Here is a 21,703-nt window from a genome sequence, read left to right on the forward strand (position 1 = left end):
CAGCTCTCCTACCCCTTCAAGAAGTACCTTTGTACTTCATGCTGTGTACTCTGTATGACCTGTTAGGTCAATACTAGCTAAGTAAATGTACTTATAATCCAATAGGTTGACTGTAGTTTGACCCAAGGTAGCCTCTGATGTGAATTTACGCTACAAAAACCCCTTGACAAAGAGGCTCAGTGACACCTACTTTTGGGACCTCTCCTGTCTCTCAGGAGCTTTCTCTTAGTAACACATTTCCTGCCTTTAACCACCTTTGACCTCAGCTCCGTTCTTTAGCATCCTGAGACGTGAATTTGGCACATCTAACAGGTTGGGAGTTATTTCTGTGTAACATCTAAACCCTCAACTTTTGTCATCTGTAAGGTGAAGTTGATTATAATTGTGAGCACTTTATTGTGTTTTTACTCTAGTATTTAAGTGTGAGGCTGTGGTTGTAATTTAGTGGCAGAGAGCTCGCCTGGCTTGCTGAAGGCTTTGGGTTTCATCCTTGGTGCCATTCACCTGGGCGTAATAGCACAGGTCTATAATTTCAGTTACTTGGGAAGTTGATGAGAAAAAATCACAAGTTTGAGGTCAACATGGGGGCAACATAGTAGTACCTTGCCTCAGAATAAAGAACAAAATAGGCTGGAGGATGTAGCTCAGTGCTACAGTGCCCCTGACTTGTATTCTTGGTACTCAAACAAACAACAAAACCATGCAATTTTTTAAACTGTATAAAATTAATTAGAAAGCTGAGTCTAAAGCTTATTCAGAAGCGTAATTAATGCATGTTGTAAATTGTAAAATATTGATGAGGTTGATAATGAGTTTGCTTCATTACAATCTTACAGAAATTATGTAGTATGGACTATATCAACAAAAAGTCAACATATTGAAGGGAAACAATAGAATTCAGGAGAGAAAGTTAATGAGGGCCAGAAATTAAACTTATATAATTCTTGGAAGGTACAAACTTCCAGAATTATATTCTCAGTGTACAAAATATTAGTAATATTATTAACGTGATAACTTTACATATTATTCTAGGGAACTATAAACTTCCTTAGTTATATTCTTGGTGTACAAAATATTATTAATACTATTAAATACAATAACCTCATATCTTCTGCAGAGAGGTAGACATACAGAAACAATCAGAAGTCTCTTTTGGTGTCTCTTGGATTAATGAGTTCAGCCTGCCTCTATAAACTTTGCTTACTGAACAATTTTTGATCTCAGATAGTTAGCAAAGAGTAAAGATAAATAAACGTTGAAGGGTAAAGTAGATTTCATATGATTAGCATGATCAGTGAGGCACAGACAAAGGTCTGATTTCAAAATTCTAAGTGAGTTTTGTTCTCCCTTCAATTATGATTTCTTATTTAATCTATAAGTTTGTGTGTGGGAGGATCAGCTCTCCCATTGCAGCCTAAAATGAAAACATCCCAAATGAGAAAAACTGGATTCCCTTTAGTTTAATAGTTTCCAAAGTTTGGCTTTTGCAGCAAACCATCTGCAACCACAAACTCCCTGCTGCTGAACTGGCAGGAGACAAAGAAATAGAGAACAGTACAGGAATCACTTGTGTGAGCGCAGAGATTTTGGCAGCTTGTCCGAACTGAGACCATAATCCTCTCCGGAAATCAGTCTAAGACAGAACTATTCATAATAAACATGAAACTAATACTCTGATGTAGTAGTGACCCAAAAGGAATGTGAATTCTTCTCCAGAACACAAAGACCCGTGGATGAACTGTGTTTCTAGATTTTTGCTTCAGCTTTCCTGAAAGTAAGTTAACCTCTAAATTGTTTATTTTTACATTTGTAAATATAAAGTAAGACTAGAAGTAGAAATGCCAAAACATGTCTGTGAAAATCATTAAATGCAGTGAATTACTACTCGTTTTGATTTTTCGAAGAATATGAAGTATTTTATATTGCATGACTAAATAATCAGCTGGAAGATATTTTATTTTACTCCATGGCCAAAGGATGTTTGGACAAATAGCACGTCTAATAGAATAGGCTATTAGACACACTGAAAGGAATGTGATTTTATGCTGCCTCTTTGCAAGTATGAACTATTTCCAAAGTTAGAACTATTTATTCTTTATTGTTCGTCTTTAGTTTTACTGTCAGAGGAATTATCGGCATTAGAGTATACAAGATTGTCTGAGTTTCAAACTATTTTAACTGAATTGAGAATATTTCCATTTACAAAACTTAGATACTTTTATTAATGTTATCACACTCTGTTGTCTTAGTAAATAAATAAGAATTTTTATCTAATTTGTTGTGTAATGCATTTATTCCCTGAACATCAAGAATTCTATCTGACTGGGAAAAAACTGGCTTTCATGACCATTTTACTATTTTTAAGTTACATAATTTTTCTTCTTTGGTACAATGTAAGTTAACTAGATGTTTGTGCTACCATAGTAAGCATTACTGTTTTCTTCCTGATATTTGTATCAGTATAGGCGGTGGGAAATATTGGTCTTCACTGAAACAACCACATTTGTGACAATTAGATCATACAATTTTTCTTTTTATATTTTCTAGTACATATATTAATTTATAGAAAGAAAGGAGAGTAGTCACTTGGGCAACATATCAAACACTTACAGATCTGAGATCTGTTACAGTATTGATTTCTCAGTGGAAATGTGTAGTTTGGTGTCACTTGGGGGTTCTAGCTCTCAGGACCTCTGCACACATCTGTGCAGGGAGCTCACCTGTGCTGCAGGGAATGCAGCTGTCATGAGTAGCAGAAAATCATTGTAATTTTCAGTGTACTTGTTTATGGATTTTGATTTGTGCTTGTGTGTGTTTTTCTTGAATCTTTTTCAGGCTTCCATATAGAAGGAAAATGAAGGATTTAGTTCATTATACTCGTGAGGCCGTGGCACACAAAGAACCTGTCTTGTTTTGATTATTTATTTCCTTTAACTTCTAGTTCCTGGCCTCCATTTCTTTTTCTTACAGTCGTAAGTGACCCTTTTTTTGCACTTGATGGTGAGCCTTTAGTTCCTGGATATTTTTTGAAAATATATATTGCATATAGTACCAATTCATATAAGTGATATAATATAACTGAAACTTTTATTTCTTATTTTTAAATTATCATTATTTTTTCAAGATTGCTTTATGTGAATGGGTAGAGAGGAGCCTTTGCTGTTAGTTCCTACATACTACTATTTAAATGGTATGCTTTAAAATGTGCTTTACAACACCAGGCCACAATAATTTACAGTTTGAAAAACATCCATGTTCATCTTGGTGAACCCATAGGAGAATTTTATTGGGATATATATGATTTTGCTTAATGGTAATGAAACTATAGCAAGTCACCTAAATGACTGAGTGTATACTTCTGCCATTAGTATATAAAATTCTTTTATCCCTCTTAGATGATTTAATTGACAAGAGCTGTGGGGACAACAGCTCTCAATACTATTAAACTCTCTAATTTCTCTCAGTACTATGCAAAATATATACTATTGCAACTGTTGTAATTTTTATTTTTTTTTAAGCCTGAATGTGAGCATTTCTTTTTTCTGTCTCTCTTTTGTTCTTAAAAAAAATCTTTGAGCGTTCTTTGCCTCTAAGTATGCAATTGGAAACAGCTGTTAAAATGTTTCTCTGCTGTTAGACTGCACAGTGTTTGCCGTTTGAGATATTCATATTTACTCCTTTATTTCCTCACTTTAAAACTAAACAGGTCAAAATGAGCAACAGGCACATAAGCGTGGGTCAACAAATGTGGACTCTTCTCCTCAAGAACTGCCTTAAAAAGTGGAGAATGAAAAGAGAGACCTTGTTGGTATGGTTCAGAGTCTGTGCCCTCATAATTAGAGGGGAAAAGTATTTCCTCAGCAGCACCAACACTTTTTACTGATCATTCGATGTTTTCAGGGGGTCCTAATCCTAATTAGCAGGCAGGCATTTTCCAAATTCTTGACTCTGCTATTTTTTAAATTGAATTTAAAATACGTAATTATTATGTCTTACTGCAGATACTTTTAAAAGCACTCCTGTTCAGAAACTGCTTAAAAGATGAAGCTGTGTCTCTATCCCATAGAGAGAATTCTTCATGTATGAGCTCATTTGCATTTTTATTTCATGGAAAAAAGTAAAAATTTCATAACAAAATAATAGGAGAATAACAATATGTAATACATCAAATATTGTTATCTTTAAAGTAGTTACTCAGAGTACAAAATATGAGTGTAAAAAATTCTCCAATATAGCACAAAACTTTGAGTCTTACTTCACTTATGAGTTTGGTCCCTAGTTGCATCCTCATTTGAACTTAATGGAAACTTTTACGAAGTTTTTCAAGGCCAAAGGCAAAGAAAGAGGCAGAATTTAATCCAGATTAATTCAGAATTGGTCCAAATTTTTAAAAAATAGAAATAATATTCTTCTTTTTTTGTCTTTTTCGTTTTTATTGGTACTAGGGATCGAACTCACAACCGCACACTTGCAAGGAAGGCACTTATGCCACTGAGCTAAATCCCCAGCTCCAAAAATAATATTCTTACCATAAAATATATGGTGATGGGCCTGGAAATTATCCTATTAATCAATATGTAGGTGAATCAAAATAACACAGTGTACATCATAAATAGTACAAATATTATGTCAATCAACAAAAATAGAAATACATATTATAGTGATTTGAAACAATTGAACTATGGACATAGACAATGTGACAGAAAATTCCAGTTTGAAAAAAATAATGGGAATTTAAATGAATAAGAAACAAAACAATATCTTGATCTTTTACTTCCATTAAAGAGTAATTTGGATTCCATTAAAGTAATGGAAGTAATTTACTTCCATTAAAGAGTAATTCCATTATTTTTATTGTAACAATGGTTAGATTGCTTTGCATAGAAAATTAAATAAATGTAGAAAAGCATAATAAGGTCAAATCATAAAGTGCCATAGTTGAAGAGTTCACCATAGTTGAAGAGTTGATGTATTAAACCTTGTGTGTGTGTGTGTGTGTGTGTGTGTGTGTGTGTGTGTGTGTTCATTCAATAGGAGTGCATTAAATGCTTTGATTGTCGGTGAATGAAGTACACAAAAAACTCTCTGCATGGAGCAAAGAATATATAAATATAGGCATAAAAGTTGAGATCATACTGTATATAGATGTTTTAGTCCCAAACTTTTAAATCCTTTTAAATAAGCAGTATATCTACCTTTTTGTCTATTTAGATACAGTTATAGATCCACAAACATAGATAAAATTCTATGTAATGAGTATGATATATACCTCTTTGTAAAGGCTTGTGTTTAAAATTATATCTAAAATAATAACGTGGCTTTTTAATCACTTCAAGTGCATTCTGTTACACTTCCAACTCCAAAATGAAGTCACAATAACAATTGAAAAATTACTTTTAGGAACAGGGATTTAACACAGCAGCACAAGCTACTGCCTGGTAAGTGGAAGGCGGTGAGTTTGATCCTTGGTACCAAAAAAAATTATTTTTATAAGCAAGAATTTGCTCCTGTTTTTATTTTATTTTATTTTGGTACCAGGGATTGAACTCATGACCTCACACTTACCAGGCAAGTGCTTGAGCCAACTGAGCTAAATCTCCAGCCCTGCTCCTGTTGATGGATTCTATTTATCTGTTTTATACTATCTACTTTTCCAGATGACTTTTAACCATTTGGACATTCATGGAAGAATTTGGCTTTGCCTTAAAGAATGATGAACCTAAGATTCTCAAAGCTAATTGACACTGATGTTATGTCTGCCTTAGACAACGTGCTTAATTCAAAGTGTGCAGATTAAAGTAGAAAAGTAAATCAAAACATTTAAAAATGGGAGAAAAAGAAAATGGAATGGAAGCCTTGTAATAGAATTAAGTGGTTTCAGCTGTTTGTTGTAGAACGTTTACTGATTTATTGCATCTTTCTCTCATTGCTACATAGGAATGGTTTTTCTCATTTCTCCTAGTTTTGTTTGCATTCCTATTTTCTTCCAATTTACATCAAGTCAGTGACTATTCTCAAATGCCTGCAATGGATCTGGGACGTGCAGATAATTTTAACGATACTAATTATATCATTGCATTTGCACCTGAATCCAAAACCACTGAAAAGATAATGAGCAAAGTAGCTTCAGCCCCATTCATGAAAGGTATGTTTCTGGAAGTTCATGATAATTTTTTTATTTGGAAAATATGCAAATTCATTTTGGAATTTCCTTGATGCTTTGTGGTAAATTTTGATGTTTGAGGTGTTTATTAAGAGCACTAATGTATATTCATTTCCAGTATCAAGGTTTTCTTACTTCTGACCAGTGTCCTGTTTAGACAATTCCATGTTAAAGGATTGTTATGCTTCATAGTATATATTAAAATGAAGTAAGTTCAAGATTATTTAAAAGATGTTTTAGATAAGGTGTGGAAAGATTCGATGGAAGCAACATAATGGTTTTTCAATATCATCAGATATGTACAGTCTAAAGATATATTGACTAGCAATGCCAAATATGCATGGACAATATTTATAAAAAATGAGATACAAACTATTTCCTTGTATACCAAAATAGAGATTAAGGAAGAAGCACTGACAACTACAAGAGTGTCATAGTATTTCTCTCTGTGGTAGTTGGAGAACAAGGGAAGCAATGGAGTATCTAAATACAGACTGGAAAGCAGACACAGCCAGTTTGTGAAAAGCAACTAAAGCCATTGTTACTAACTATACTGGGAGTACAGATTAGATTGCTATTGTGAGCATGTGTTTGAAGTGGGATAGACCAAATAGGAAATTCTGAAACTATTTCACTATTTGACCCTATGTCCTTGAAAATCAGACCCATGTATGAAGAAAGGAGATGTAAGCCTAAAAGTGATGGTGTAGACCTGTATAATCCAGCTGTCTTGGAAATGCAATAGTCTAGGTTCAATCCCAGTACTGGGGAAAAAAAAGAGGTAGAGGTCTGGAACAGGAACTTATAGAATGAGGACTCTTGTAATTCCAGAGATCTTAGGATAACCTCGAGAACTTATTGGTTATGTTCAGGAAATAACTTGTCTAATGTTGAGATTCAATAAATGAAATAAGTATAATTTGAAACTTGTAAACAATTTTAACTCAGCTTTCAGAATGAGGTTAGTAAGAGGCAAAAGATTTATACAACCTGAAGAAAAATCATAGTATTCAGAATGAGATTAAAATGAAAGTATAATTTCTTGTTTACATTAAAAGATGATAGCAAATGAGTTCTTATGATGAAAATTTTTAAATAATGGGAAAAATTACAGCGTGTATCCTATCTGGATTATATTATTCAAAAGCCATATATACAATGGAAAAGTGCTATTTTATAAATAGCTTTTTATTAATAAATGGAAAAATAAGTGACAGGAATACAGCATTGTCATTTTGAAGCTTCCATTAACAATGGATCTTGGCACTCAGCATTAACATCTGTTAAATCTCAAAAGAGAAACAATCAGATATTATGACCTCCTGATAATTTATCACCACCTATAATCTGACACAAGGGTTAAACCTGACTCTGATTAAGTTCCTGAACACAGATAATGGATTACAGGAAATACAGAGGACAAGGGAACATATTGTATAGGATAGGGAATATGCAGTAAATGAAATTGAAACATGAAATTATGTTGGTTAAATGGTTTAAGTTTCATTAGTAACAACCTTTTACATTATGTATCTTAGAATAAACAATTTCTCAAGAAAATTTTATCATATTTTACAATTTTAGGACATCTTAAAAGTCTGACCTCTATATTATAGTCAAACCAAAATACATAGGTCTGAATTTTAGTGGGTGACACAGAATTGCTATTATTTCAGATTCATAATACTTTAAATTGTTGGCTAAACACTTCATTTTGGAAAGGTGATATTTGCAATAAAAGTATTATCATAAAAATAAATATAAAAGTATTTGCCATATCACACTTCTGATTTTCTTCATAACAGTAGAAACTGTCTGCCTCTCAAATTCAGGGCTGCATTTGGGGGAGAAATATCTCTAAGAAAAAAAAACTTCACAATAATTGAACTTGCATGCTGTCTTTGGGCCACATAGAAATCTTACTTACCCATTTTCTTTCTTCACATGGCAGGAAGGACAATCATGGGATGGCCTGATGAAAAGAGCATGACTGAACTGGATTTAAATTATTCAATAGATGCAGTGAGGGTCATCTTTAATGATATGTTCTCGTACCATTTGAAATTTTCTTGGGGACGTAGAATCCCTAAGATTAAGGAACACAAAGACCACTCAGGTAATATTCCTCATAGAAAATATCCTTTTTCTTTTGCTAATTCAACATTAGTTACATGTGTATATGATAGGAGAAGTGAAATGAACCATGCAAACCCACAATGTATTTCCATTCTTAGTTGAACCTATATTTCTAAATACATTTTTCATTAAGACTTTTAATTTTCTATTACTTCTATATTACTGCTAAACCAGCCTTAATAAAAGGCTCTTCTGTAGTAATTCCCAAATTTAAAAAAAATTAGTGGATTTTTTAGGGGTATACAATAAAAAGAGCATACCTCAACAAAAGCATTCTGATGAGGAGAATTATAAAATTGAGTGAAAAGTCACTGTTAGTTCGTCTTATACATATTAAGAAAGAAATTCTGGTGCATTCTTTCTTGGTTGCAGTCTACAGACCTCAGTGGAGTTTTGCCATATACTACATTTCTGTGAATCTTAAATGCTTTTAGGAACACTTGAAGTTTTGACTTCAAATAACCAAGAGCATCCCATACTATCATAAAGGATGTGTTCAACTTTTCTTATAGCTCACTGTCAAGCAGTGGATGAAAAAATCACCTGTGAAAGTTCTGTGTTTTGGGAGAGAGGTTTTGTAGCTTTTCAAGCTGCCATTAATGCTGCTATCATAGAAGTGAGTACCAACATTTAAGGAAAAATAATTTCATTATAATAAAATCACAGATTGTTCTATAGTTTATTCACCTCATAAATTAGGCACAATACAACAAGCAATTTTTATACTCAAACCATTGTGCAAAGTGTTGAAGAATGGAAAATAAGCACAGGGCAGATACTTTTATCCAGAGATACTGTGATGAGGGAGGTGGAAATACGATATGTAGCCATAACAAGGGCTCTGTAATGAGATTTTAAATGATGTTCTAGGCAAACAATGAAGCAAATTTACATATTTTAGAAATATCAGCAAAGATTTTCTATTTAAGTGTCATTTCAACCAGTCTCAAAGTGTAATGAATTTTTAAATTTGTTTTTAAATTTTATTTTAAAAAGCAAAACAGAAAAAAGGAAAAAAATACAGAATTTCAAGAAGTTGTAAGAAATTAACATGAATTAATAAATTACATATTGTTATCCTAGAAGAAGTTGTTCAGGTTACAAGACCTAAGCATAAAAAATGATCAAACAATGAAGTTGAACTTTTTTTCCAAGGAATATAGTAAGCAAAGGAGTTCTAGGGGCCAATATATGAAGGTATAATTAGCCTATATATTTACCTGTGATATGTACATGATATTTACAATCAGTAAGAAAGACCATGAAGTTGTTAACTAGATTGCGATCATTTTTCATTAATATCTTTCTTCAGCTCGCGGTGAATCATTCAGTAATGGAAGCACTGATGTCAGTTACTGGGGTGAACATGAAGATACCTCCTTTTATTGCTCAAGGAGGAATTGCAACGGATTTTTTCATTTTCTTCTGCATTATTTCTTTTTCTTCACTTATATATTACTTATCAGTCAGTGTTTCAAAAGAAAGAAAATACCTTAAATCACTGATGACAATGATGGGCCTTCGAGAGTCAGCATTCTGGTAAATCATACGCCTACAATCCATTGTTCAGCAAAGACAGACTGGCTCTGCCAAATAGTCTCCTAGGATCTATAATATAGCGTATTTAGGTTAGATGCTTTCATAAAGTGGTGTGTGATAGATGAGTGAGATGGATGGGTCTATTCATTTGTTAAGTAGAACCTTCTTATTTCTCGGAATCTAAAGAAATGTATGTGCCTTGTAGATGTCTTCTGATCCTCAGGGTACTGACCAGACATGGAGTTTTCAGTTACGAGTAAACACAGAAGAAGTTAAGGTTTCCAGTGTGCAATGAAATATATATTTCAGATATCATTTAAAAGTGGTGCCTAGTTTCCACTCCAGGTTGAACGGATCATCAATTTTATAACACTGAGAAAAGAAAGCATCATGCTTTTCTAGCATTGAGCTGCCCTGGGTAAAAGAGTGCCGCTGAGTGCTAAGAAGACAGGCCTTGGCGAAAAGAAGCCGGGGTGTCTCCTCCTCAGCGTTAGTAGGTCCTGCCTTGCACAAATTACTTCCACTCTTGCAACTTCAATTTTTTGTTTTCTAAAATATTGACCACGTTATTTATTTCTCGCTGGTCCTGAAGATTAAAGAAAGAAATGTATTTCAACTTCTTCACAGAATGCTTAGGAAATGTTATTCCATAAAACTTTGGGATACAGTAAGTCCTGAGAAGATTGCAGATGCAAGCTAGGACACTAAGGTCTGATCAGTGAGTGTGAAATATTCTGAGTGCAGAAATAGAGAAGACAGATTGTTAATCTGCTCTACAATGGGAGTTTTTCCTATTGTCTTTCTTTCCTGTCTTAAAGTGTTGTGTCTCTATATTGAAGGAAATTGTCGTCATTATATTCTAAAAGATAATGAAAATCTACGAAGAATTGGGGGGAAAGTAACTAATATGATTTAAGAAAAATCCAAATAATAATATAACCCAAAATGCAAATAACAAAGGATTAAAAAGTCAGGGCTTTTATTCCTTCCCATGATAAAAGGCTTAGTTGTTTTATTTGTACAGCATTTGCATGATATTAGGAGGAGGCTTACAAAAGCACATACATGAATAATTTCCAGAGAATAAAGTATATTACAAAAATGAAAACATTACAACTGAGCATTAATAATTATACTTCAGGGACAGGTGAGAGAGCTCACATCTGTAATTCCAGTTATTCCGAAAGTTGAAGCAAGAGAATCATAAATTGGAGCCTGGCCAGGACAATTTAGTGAGACACTGTCTCAAAAAACAAAGAAATAGCACAAAAGTATAGTTTAACTCTGGTGGTAGACCAGTTGTCTAGCTAGAGGCCAGACTTGGATTCATATACAATGAAAAAGAGAATAAAATAAAAATGACAAAACCAGACTTTCTAAAACATGCTGGAATTTTCTATTTTAACTAAAAGGGTTCAATGTGGACCCCTATAAACCAGTTGCAACATCAAATCCACAAGATACCTAATTTCATTTCACTATTAATTTCCAATAAGGAAAACTGATGTTCGAAGAGATTAACTAACTACCTCTCAGTTTTATCTAATTAGAGGTAGCAGAAAAAACTTGAATCCAGGTCTGTGCGATTAAAGGCTTATAGTCTTTCCCCTATACAAAATTTTATTTCTCTTTTTTCACATTAATAATAGGAGGAAAATACCACATCTTGATATCCATGTATTTATATGTGTCCATTTATATCCCCTTTGTATATCTGCATCTATATGTAATCATTTATATCAAAGGTTGGCAATTATGGCCTATATCTGTACAATCTCCAAACTAGAAGTGAATTTTCATAATTATGGTAAAAAATAAAAGAGTAGTAATGTTAGCAGTATGTGGAAGTGCATGCCTATAATCCCAGCTACTCAGGATCTGAAGCAAGAGAATCCCATGTTTAATCCCAGTCTGGGCAATTTAACCACCTACTAAGACCCTGCCACAAAATAAACAATTGGATTTGGAAATTTGACTCAGTGTTAAAATTTTGGGTTCAATCCCAGTACTGTAGAAAAGGAAAGAAAAGGCTTTCTGCCTCTTGCTTCAACATCTATTTTTTCTCTAGGTTTCTACAATTACTTTACCAAAAGAAGGTATCCAGAACTGACAAATAGTCATAGATATCTTTCTTGAAAAACTCCTCCTAGAGATTGCTCCTGTGGTATCATCCTGTTTATTTTTTGTTAATTTTTATTTAGCTATTTATGTTATCTGTTTATCTGCTTATTGCTTACCTTCCCCCATAATATATGAGCTTCTGAGTTGTTAAGCATCGCATTCTTTTCATCCCTGATAAATGATGAGGGTTGCAAATCTTTTGCTGAATACCCAAGTGAGTAAATGCAGTGACAGTGTAGCCTCATTCTGAGCTGAGTCTGTGTTTCTCTGTTAGGCTTTCATGGGGCTTCATGTATGCTGGCTTCATCCTTGTCATGGCTATTTTGATGGCTCTCATTGTAAAATCTACCCAAATGGTTGTGCTAACTGGCTTCACAGTGGTCTTCTTTCTCTTTTTCCTCTACGGCTTGTCTTTGGTAAGTTGGTGAATTTTTTCGCTTCTCTCCAATTATGTGGCAGTGATTTTGTTTTCATCTGCTGTGTTGTGTTTGCAGCATCTACACAAGACCTGTTTATGAACAGTTTCTAATCTATAGTAGATAAAATATACTTTTGTTTTATATTGCTTTGTTTCGGTTTTGGCAATGCAAAGGATCAAACTTGGGGTCTGGGACATGCAACACAAATACACATTTATATATTGTATTAATCAGCTTTCGGTCACTGTAACAAATGTCTGAAATAGTTTGTAAGAAAGAAAGCTCTCTTTGGGGTTCCAGTTTTGGTGATTTCTGGGCCTAAAGTGCGGCAGCACATGGCAGATCAGAACTGCTCACTTCATGGTGTGGATGTGAAAAATAGAGAAAGGGAAAGGGATTCAGGCCCTACAATCCTGTTTAAGCATCTTCCTCAGTGAGCAGAAGACCTCCCACTAGATTCTACCTCTATTGGGCAGGGGAACAAACCTTCACCATAAGGGTCTTTCAAAGATAATTACCCAAACATAGCCAGCATGAAATGCCTTTTATTGTGCTACCAATAGTTCTCCAAGCATTAGACCAGCTAATTTTTTTTCTCCTCTCAGATAACTTTGGCTTTTTTGATGAGTGTGTTGATAAAGAAGCCTTACCTCACTGGTTTGGCCATCTTTCTCCTTATCATTTTTTGGGGCAGCCTGGGATTCACAGCATTGTACAGACATCTTCCAGCAACTGTGGAATGGACTTTATGTCTTCTTAGTCCATTTGCTTTCACCACTGGAATGGCCCAGGTAAGAGTTAAGGTAACTGTTTTACTTATTATGAACCTTTATAAACATATACCTTCAGTAATACATGCGACATGTACAAAGAATTAACATTTCCCCTGATGCTTTCATAAAAATAAACACTTAAGGTCTACAAGCTTTCATTTTTCTTTCTCAGCATAATCGTTTGCTTGTAAAGTTATTAATTATGGGGTGGTATTCTATGGTTGATGTGATTCAGCTTCTATTCCTAATTGATTGTCCCAATGAACATTTGTATGATTTGAATTCAGGAAGCATAATACTTAACATCATTACAAATATCTAAAAACCAAAAATTTGGAATAAATAATCTTTTACTTAGTCATTTCTAACTGAAACAAACTCTTCTCATAAAAGTTAATTTTAGTTATGTCATCATAACTATAAAATGTCAAAGGAGGAGTCAGGGGTATAGCTCAGTGGCATGGTGTCTACCTAGTGAGAGCAAGGTTGTAAATTTGATCCTAAGTACAAGAAAAAAAAAGCCAAAGGAAAGGTTACGAAGGTTAGTTACATTACTTGTAAGTAACGTTAGCATAGTCCAATAAAAAATTATCCTTTTTTCTTCTGTGTAAGAACTAAAGTATTTTCACTTTTCTGTGTTTTCACTCTGAAATGAACACTCGTCTCTAGAATAATCTCTCTTTACTCCCAGTTCTAATCCTGATGAGTCTAGTAGGTCCAGTTTAAATACTACTTTCTTTGTGTGTTTACCTTCTCCTAGAATTTTTATGTACTGTTGCCTGTGTTTTGTAGCTAGATAAGTTGATTGATATGCATTATTGTAGATCTGAGCTCTGTAAAAATACATTTGTGATTTATTCATCTTTGCTATCCCAGTGTCTAACAGAAATGAGACAATAATTCTCAATGTATGCTAATCCTTTATTAATTCTTTTTTACAGCTTATACATTTGGACTATGATGTGAATTCTAATGCCCATTTGGATGCTTCAAACAACTCATATATAATAATAGCTACTCTTTTTATGCTGGTTTTTGATACTTTCCTCTATTTGTTATTGACATTATATTTTGACAGAATTTTTCCCAGTAAGTAATACAACTGTAATTCAACACAATTTCAGTGAGTGAATTTATTTAAAATAAGTGTCTGCAATGTTTAGACTATAACTTAACTAAAATTTCCATCAAAAATTTCTAAAACAAATCTGAAAACATTCTGTACTTAGTTTATAGAGTCACTGTCAAAGACTTCATTATGACATTTTGATTGTTTCCTTTTAAAAGAGGCACTTAAGAGATTATGTATAATTTATGTTGCTAATGCTAGATGTAGGAATTAGATGAAGAATTATGGTTCTTGATACTCAGAAGTTTTTACGGGTTTCCCCACTGAACACACAACACAGACATTGGTGCTTGTTAATGAAAAGTAACTAAATATTGAACATATAATCTCTCTTATAGAGAAAGAGATTCTCCACTTGTGCATCCTTGGAGTTCATTTCTGGGTTCATACCAGATAAATGTTAATGTGTCTGAACAAATTGAAGTATTAGATTTAAAGTCCTCCTAAAGCATCTCAGTCTGCTTTGAAGATATTTTTATTTAATTTGTAATGCTGCACCCCACTCAAGTTAGAAGCACCATATCCGATGGTGACATCTCAGTTATTTTTTCCTGTTTTGAGTATGAGCAAAGCATGCTATAACAGCTGTACTATAAGGTAGTAATGTGGGTTCAGGTTTAAAAGCAAAAGGATTGCCTGGATATGCTTCCCTAAGGTGACTTGAAGTTCTTCAAGTGGTGAATAACCTAATGTTCAATTGCCTCTTGCCATGTAGCCAAATATGGACGTCGACATTCTGCCATGTTTTTCCTGAAGTCCTCCTTTTGGTGTCAACATCGAAAAGCTAATCACGTGGCACTTGAGAATGAAATAGATTCTGATCCTTCACCCACTGACTCTTTTGAGCCAGTGTCTGCAGAATTCCATGGAAAAGAAGCCATCAGGTAACACACCCCCAGAGAGGCAATGGAAAGCAAACCAGGGGCCAGGGATTCATTAACAAAGCTCTTCTGTCCATGTTCTGCCATCTGTCCCCTTTTCCCCAACCTCTAACCAGTCCAGTGCACTCGAGAAAGGCTGCTGTCACTCTTAATCACACTGCTTTTCCACACTCTCAGCACTTACAGTCATTAATATCTGTAAAACAGCAATACCACCAACAAATAAGTAATATGTGCATTTGTTTTTCTTGCTGTCTCTCCTGTTTCTCCTTTTTATGGTTTTTTCTCCCTCCCTCTGCTACTCCTTCTGTGATGACAAGGCCATGTCTCATTTGTTATTTTTACCCCTTTTTCTCTGTGACTCCCTTGGGCTCTTCCCTTCATAGCTGATACAGTGAAAACAAAAAGATATTGCAAAAAAGGGGAGAGAGACATTCCAGAGAGATAGGAAGGAACAGGAGAATTAGGAGTGCTAGTGCCTTTCTCTCAGAGACAGTGTACATGCTTTGCTCAAAGTTGAGTGCTTTGACTTCCAAACAGTGAGCAATCCCTAAGATCTTAGATCTCTGCTCAGATTTCATTCATCATTCAGTGTTGTGCTCATCTCACTCCTCATCAGAACCTTTCTGATCTACATCTACCTCTCTTATGTTTGGGCACTGAAGGTTTACAAAACTTAATAGTCTAAATATTTAATTTCTACAACCACAGGTATAATATGAACAGACAACAAAGAGGTGTACTCTCTCATTCCTCACGAGCTGGTATTGTGTTCTCAGTGACTGTGATCTCCCTCCAAATGGACCGTTACATTTTTAGTTCTCTTCTATGTCAAGGAAGGAATCAGACTGTATCAGAGCAGTAATAGCCTTAAATATGGAGAGAAGGCATTTGTATTTACTCTGTAGGTAAAGAAAAGGGTAGTGAAGTTTCGTGCACTTCAGGTAACAAGACTAGTCCTGTGCTCCAAAAGGTGATCGCTAGCAATGAGTGGAATCATTGGAAGCAGAGTCTCACATATTGACTGTCAGGCTAGAGAAGAAGTTTTTGTCTATACTTGAGAACCCAAGGCGGTCTGCCTGCTTCATTTGCAGTGGTGTGTTCAACTTCCACAAAGCAGTTGATTGTTGCAAAGCTTCATGTCTATCTATCCTTTGTCCTTCACTCTGGTTCACTATCAGCTCTTAACATAGAAAGCAGAAGAATGAACTGTCAATTGAAATGCAGTCCTGTACTAACCACAGAGTAGCATCTACTTAACCTAGAATCTAATACCCCAAACACTGAGTTCCACCAAAACTTATGGAAAAAGCCCTACATTCTTATTGTTTAGACAAAATGAAGGGATAATGCAAACAGACACATATGATTGCCTGTAAAAGAAAATATCAGGAAAGAGAGATCAGGAAAACCCAAGCAACTTACCCAAATTCACAGAGCTTAGGAAGATAGACATCCAAACTGCATGTACCCACTTCAAGGTTACGGCAACTCAAGGACCACCTTCTCCATAGTCTCTTCCATACCAAAGTGGATGTTACCTCCCCTGTGGATCCAGTTGTGTCCTTTCAAAATGCATGCATTGAAACCTTGTAATGGAATTTGCAGATGAGGTCTTTGGGAAGTAATTAGGGGTAGACAAGCTCATGAAATGAGGGATCTTCATGATAGCATTACTCTGTTTATAAGAAGAGACACAAGAGAGGCATATGACCATCAAGAGAGGGCACAACAAAAAAGTAGCTTCTACAAGTCAGGAAGAAAGCCTTCCTCAGAAGCCATGAGCAATAAACTCTGCCATTTAAGCTACTGAGTCTCTGATACTTCATTAGAACAGACTAAGCAAAAATAATACCGCCTAAGTACTAATTGCTGTGATAATGTAAGAAAGTAAAGCAAATAAAATGCACTAAATCTGGCTTAAAGTAGACCTTAGACTCACTCCAAATCTCTTCTATGTGCTCTTTTCTAAAAACCTGTCTTCTCTGTGTGTGTGTGTGTGTGTGTGTGTGTGTGTGTGTGTCCGCGCGCGTGCACACACGCACGATTTTGGTTGAACCAAAGGCTTTTGCACTGAGCTACATCCCAGCCGTTTTTATTTTTTATGCTTTTTAAAATTTTAAGTCAGGCTCTTGCTAAATAGTTGTGTTGCCTGGGTTGGGTTCAAACTTCCTTTCTCCTGCCTAAACCTCCTGGAGATCTGGGGTTACAGGCGTGAGCCACCACATCCATTTTAAACCTTTTTGCTCTAAACCTTCCTTCTTGTTGAATTCTACTTTCATTGTTTGGTGGAGAGAGTTTTACTATGTCTCAAGCAGCTTGCATGTATTATCTTATTTGCTCTACAAATTATCCCTCTGTGATAGTTAAAGCTGTTATCCTGGCTTGACTGCTGAAGAACTAAAAACACTAACTTCTGAGAATCTAGTGTTTATAATAGAGCTACCAAGTGACACAGTTAGTATTAAATACAGAGTAATTTAATTCCAAAATCTTAATTTTTCTCCTTTGATGTCGGGGCTGCATTTTTTTTTCCACCATAGCATCTCCTAACCATTGGTTTCCTTTCCAGCTTCTGGATTCTCCATTCATCTGTCATAACGTTCACAGCTATATGTTTCTGCAAACTAGCTACCTTCTCCACTTGTAGCCCACTCGAATGGAGGCTACAGTGATGGAGGGTGCTTCTTCTTCAGTCATTGCCTGTGTAAACCAAAAGCATCCTCATATTTTCTTGCAGCTTCAAAGTGTTGACTCACAGTTTCCTCAGATGCTTTCCTTCTTTTGCAGAATCAAAAACCTTAAAAAAGAATACAAAGGACAGCGTGAAAAAGTAGAAGCTTTGAAAGGTAATAAACATATTTACTTAATATGGCTTTTTGGCTGGGTGACTATACCTCACTTTTGTACCACTTTGATAGTAATGAAGGACAGATATTCTAAATATTATGACTCAATTTTATTAAAAATATTATTTGAAAGTAAATGAAAAATCATAGTTACTTTTAAAAGTAGGATGTACTATTTAGAATCTTATGGATTTGACAGATAGATGAGAGCATCATAGACTTCTTTATTTTCAATTAATCATATGCTTTTGTTTTGAAACTGTCTTTCCTATTGTCAGCCTCTTTTTAAGAACAAAAATCCTGTCATCAAAAAAATTGTTAATCACTTAGTGGCATATCTTAGAAGATACTATAACTTGAAAATATTTATCATATGAGATACAATTTAAAAAGGAGAAATCTTAAGATTGATTGTATTTTGAGTATTTATTCTGTAAGAAGCACACACATTTCAGAGACTGTAAACTTACCATATAGGCTCTGAGTGTAATTTTTCTGAAATCATGCCAGGTCTGCTACTTGACATATATGAAGGTCAGATCACTGCCCTCCTTGGTCACAGCGGAGCTGGAAAAACCACTTTGTTAAACGTACTTAGTGGACTGTCGGCCCCAACATCAGGTAGGAGGACAATTATCTAAGGATAAGTTCAAGAGCAAATGAATTATCTTAAATAGTCTCATTAGCTGTTTGTTATATCAAGTAGTTAAGAGAAAAATTTTAGAAATTTCTTTAAATATTATACAATATATACATTATATGGTACTTTTTTAGTATGTATAATTTGGTGCTTATATTTATCAGTTTAAAAAATAATTCCAGGTGTTCCTTCAAGTTATTTTTATGGAATTCTATTGCATTTGTTTAAGAGACTGTTGCCTTTTAAATATTTTGTTAATGGTTTTATGATATTCAGTTCCTGACTGGCATTCCTGCTGGATCAGAGGTTCTTCTGAACATTAAATTTTTAGTCAGTCAATGGTATATTGCTTACAGGTAGAATATGTTTAAGCGGACCTAGTAATTTACATATATAATTTCCCACTTTAAAATACCTTCAGTGCAGCATTGCGTTGCTCTGATGGCAACTCTCTACTTCGCAATTACAGGTTCTGTCACCATCTATGGTCACAAGCTTTCAGAAATGGCTGACTTTGAAACTCTCAGCAAACTCACTGGAGTCTGTCCTCAATCCAACGTACAATTTGGCTTTCTCACTGTGAGAGAAAATCTCAGGCTGTTTGCTAAAATCAAAGGGATTCTGTCACATGAAGTGGAACAAAAGGTATATGAGCTGTCGCACAGCCATGAAAATGAAATGGCTTAGCTAGAAAATTCTAAATGTACTGTGTTCTCTGTAAAGAATTCCTCATCTGAAGCCTAGACAAAAAGACCTTCTTTAAGGACAGAAAAAATAATATTGTTTTCCAAATGAACACTTTAGATTTTGGACTAAATGCTCTTTATTTGGTTAGGTACAGCAAATTCTACGGGACTTAGAGATGGAAAATATTCAGGACTTTCTTGCTCAAAATTTAAGTGGTGGTCAAAAAAGGAAACTAACTTTTGGGATTGCCATTTTAGGAGATCCTCAGGTGAGTTGAAGTAAAACTATTGGTGAAATCAAATTTAAGAGTATGGAACTATCGTATTAGATCAGACAATTTACAGACAATAAGAGAATTTTTCAGTGAAATATTAAGTACTAAGTCGCTTCTCCTCAGTACTATTACAAGTACAGTGCTTTTTAGGGGAATCTTACAGGACAGGAAAAAATTATTTTATGTTCTTTCTACTGTTCAGGTTTTGCTATTGGATGAACCAACTGCTGGATTGGACCCTCTTTCAAAGCACCACATATGGAATCTCCTGAAGGAGAGGAAATCAGACAGAGTAATTCTCTTCAGCACCCAGTTCATGGATGAGGCCGATATCCTAGCTGGTAAGTTTTGGTTTTCATACAACTGCCTTAGTGAGAAATTAGGAACACGTACCGAATGTAACTAGATATGCTCCATAATGCCTATCTCACTCGTCACTTTACTAGTGAGGATTTTGCATGTTAGTATCCCTGAGTACTTTGTCCCATGAACATATTCTAGTTCAACAGCACAACAGTAGAAGTTGCAAAATATCCAGTACAACTTCAGAAACACATTGCTTTTTTTACTCAGTGGAGATGTCAGTTGGCTTGAAACACATTGTCTACATGGTTGATAACTTTTCTAAATATGCTAGAAAATCAATAAACATAATTTATCATTACAATTTTGGATGACAAGGGAAGTGTTTTACATATGGCAAAATTAGAATATCTGTTTTAGTATATCATACTTCTAAAATACAGTATTTCTTCATGGATTCACATAAATAGTGATGAAATAATTCCTTAATACAATTTCCATTTTGGTTCTTATAACTAGATAGGAAGGTGTTTATATCCCATGGCAGGCTGAAGTGTGCTGGTTCTTCTCTGTTTCTGAAGAGGAGATGGGGCATTGGCTACCATTTGAGGTATGGTTTGTAGTTCTGGTGACATATTGAGCTATGTTGAAAATGCCAGGGGTAGTGAGATTGTGGGCACTGAAGATATAAGGCTGGTTAATCTAGTTTTAAATAAATGTTGGGCAAAAACTTTCATAACATGCTCTTTGTTAAGAGTAATTTATGGAGATTTGAACATTTTCTCTTGCTATATGTCAGAAGTACATTTTTGTTCATCATGACAGTTGCAGTAGTCTCTCTTTAGTCTTTCTGACTTCAGTTTTTTGGGGGGACCATTATTTTCTGTGTCCTTTTACCCTGTTAATAATTATCATCATAAGTATAATCTACTACTTATTATATGTTGACTATATTTTAGATACTTGCTATGATATCTAAATGCAGAATGCTCATATTACCCTATTAAATTCTACAAATAAATTTAAGAAGATGCTGTTATTACCCTTCTTTGACAAATAAAACTAGAACTTGCTGGAGTTTTAGTAATCCACCAATTGCATATTGTTTGCAAGTGGTAGAGTCTTTAGATCAAAATAAAAATTACTGTATTTCCTACTAAACCGCTGACTTTTGAAGCAATTTAAGTCACTCTCCCCAGTGGCTAGCTGGACCTCATATTTATGCTGAGTGCTTAACCTGATCAGATCTATATCCCATCATTATGGCTTGCCACTGTTGAATTATTTTACACTCTCAGCTAAACAGGAGTATTTGCAATTGTTCTCCAGAATGTCTCTTCTTTATGCTTGAAGGGGAGATATCTATCTAAAATGTTCTCCTCTAGATCATTTAACCATGTTCAAATCTTACCTGCTCTTGAAGGTTATTGCCAAGTGTTTTCTCATTAGTGGCACACTAGCTTTTGCTAGAAATTCTTTATACAAAAATGATGAAATTATACAACAGTATAATTTCACTAAGTAAGAACCATGTTCTTAATGACTGTTCAAATTATGTCCCTTTTTGCTTTATGGTGCTGATGTCCATAAATTCTGACAGCACTTGTATGTACAGTACTGCATAGGGAAAATTCAAGTTTGTGTTTTTGAATAGAGACAAAATCAAGCATTAACCTCTATCTTACTCCAGCCAGGATTTTGATGAATATCCCTTACTCCAAATTACAGTCTTTGAGTTAGCTTATCTGACTATACTTGTCTCTTTTATTAGTTCATCTACCATGTTGAA

General features: G+C 34.6%; 1 protein-coding gene across 5 annotated transcripts in view; it reads left to right on the plus strand.

The window, feature by feature from the left end:
- The first annotated feature begins 201 nt into the window (after window positions 1-201).
- Window positions 202-21,703, plus strand: part of Abca9 (ATP binding cassette subfamily A member 9) — a 58,420-nt gene continuing 36,918 nt past the window's right edge. The window contains exons 1-18 of one of the 5 annotated variants that reach the window (XM_023563085.2): window positions 202-312; window positions 1,717-1,774; window positions 2,836-3,000; window positions 3,707-3,808; window positions 5,938-6,145; window positions 8,115-8,279; window positions 8,812-8,915; window positions 9,612-9,838; window positions 12,234-12,375; window positions 12,984-13,169; window positions 14,093-14,240; window positions 14,996-15,164; window positions 17,952-18,010; window positions 18,521-18,631; window positions 19,120-19,295; window positions 19,486-19,605; window positions 19,814-19,952; window positions 20,434-20,524. In XM_023563085.2, coding sequence (XP_023418853.1) covers window positions 2,998-3,000; window positions 3,707-3,808; window positions 5,938-6,145; window positions 8,115-8,279; window positions 8,812-8,915; window positions 9,612-9,838; window positions 12,234-12,375; window positions 12,984-13,169; window positions 14,093-14,240; window positions 14,996-15,164; window positions 17,952-18,010; window positions 18,521-18,631; window positions 19,120-19,295; window positions 19,486-19,605; window positions 19,814-19,952; window positions 20,434-20,524 — 2,150 coding nt within the window. In that variant the 5' untranslated portion in view covers window positions 202-312; window positions 1,717-1,774; window positions 2,836-2,997. Of the gene's footprint in view, window positions 313-1,492; window positions 1,775-2,835; window positions 3,001-3,706; window positions 3,809-5,937; window positions 6,146-8,114; window positions 8,280-8,811; window positions 8,916-9,611; window positions 9,839-12,233; window positions 12,376-12,983; window positions 13,170-14,092; window positions 14,241-14,995; window positions 15,165-17,951; window positions 18,011-18,520; window positions 18,632-19,119; window positions 19,296-19,485; window positions 19,606-19,813; window positions 19,953-20,433; window positions 20,525-21,703 lie in introns of those variants that run through there. The other 4 variants (XM_003465233.4, XM_063242591.1, XM_013147618.3 and 1 more) reach the window with 4 other exon arrangements.

The sequence above is a fragment of the Cavia porcellus genome, unplaced genomic scaffold, assembly GCF_034190915.1.
Source record: "Cavia porcellus strain 051 isolate PalLab524CR breed Dunkin Hartley unplaced genomic scaffold, mCavPor4.1 scaffold_32, whole genome shotgun sequence".
NCBI classification, from domain to species: domain Eukaryota; kingdom Metazoa; phylum Chordata; class Mammalia; order Rodentia; family Caviidae; genus Cavia; species Cavia porcellus.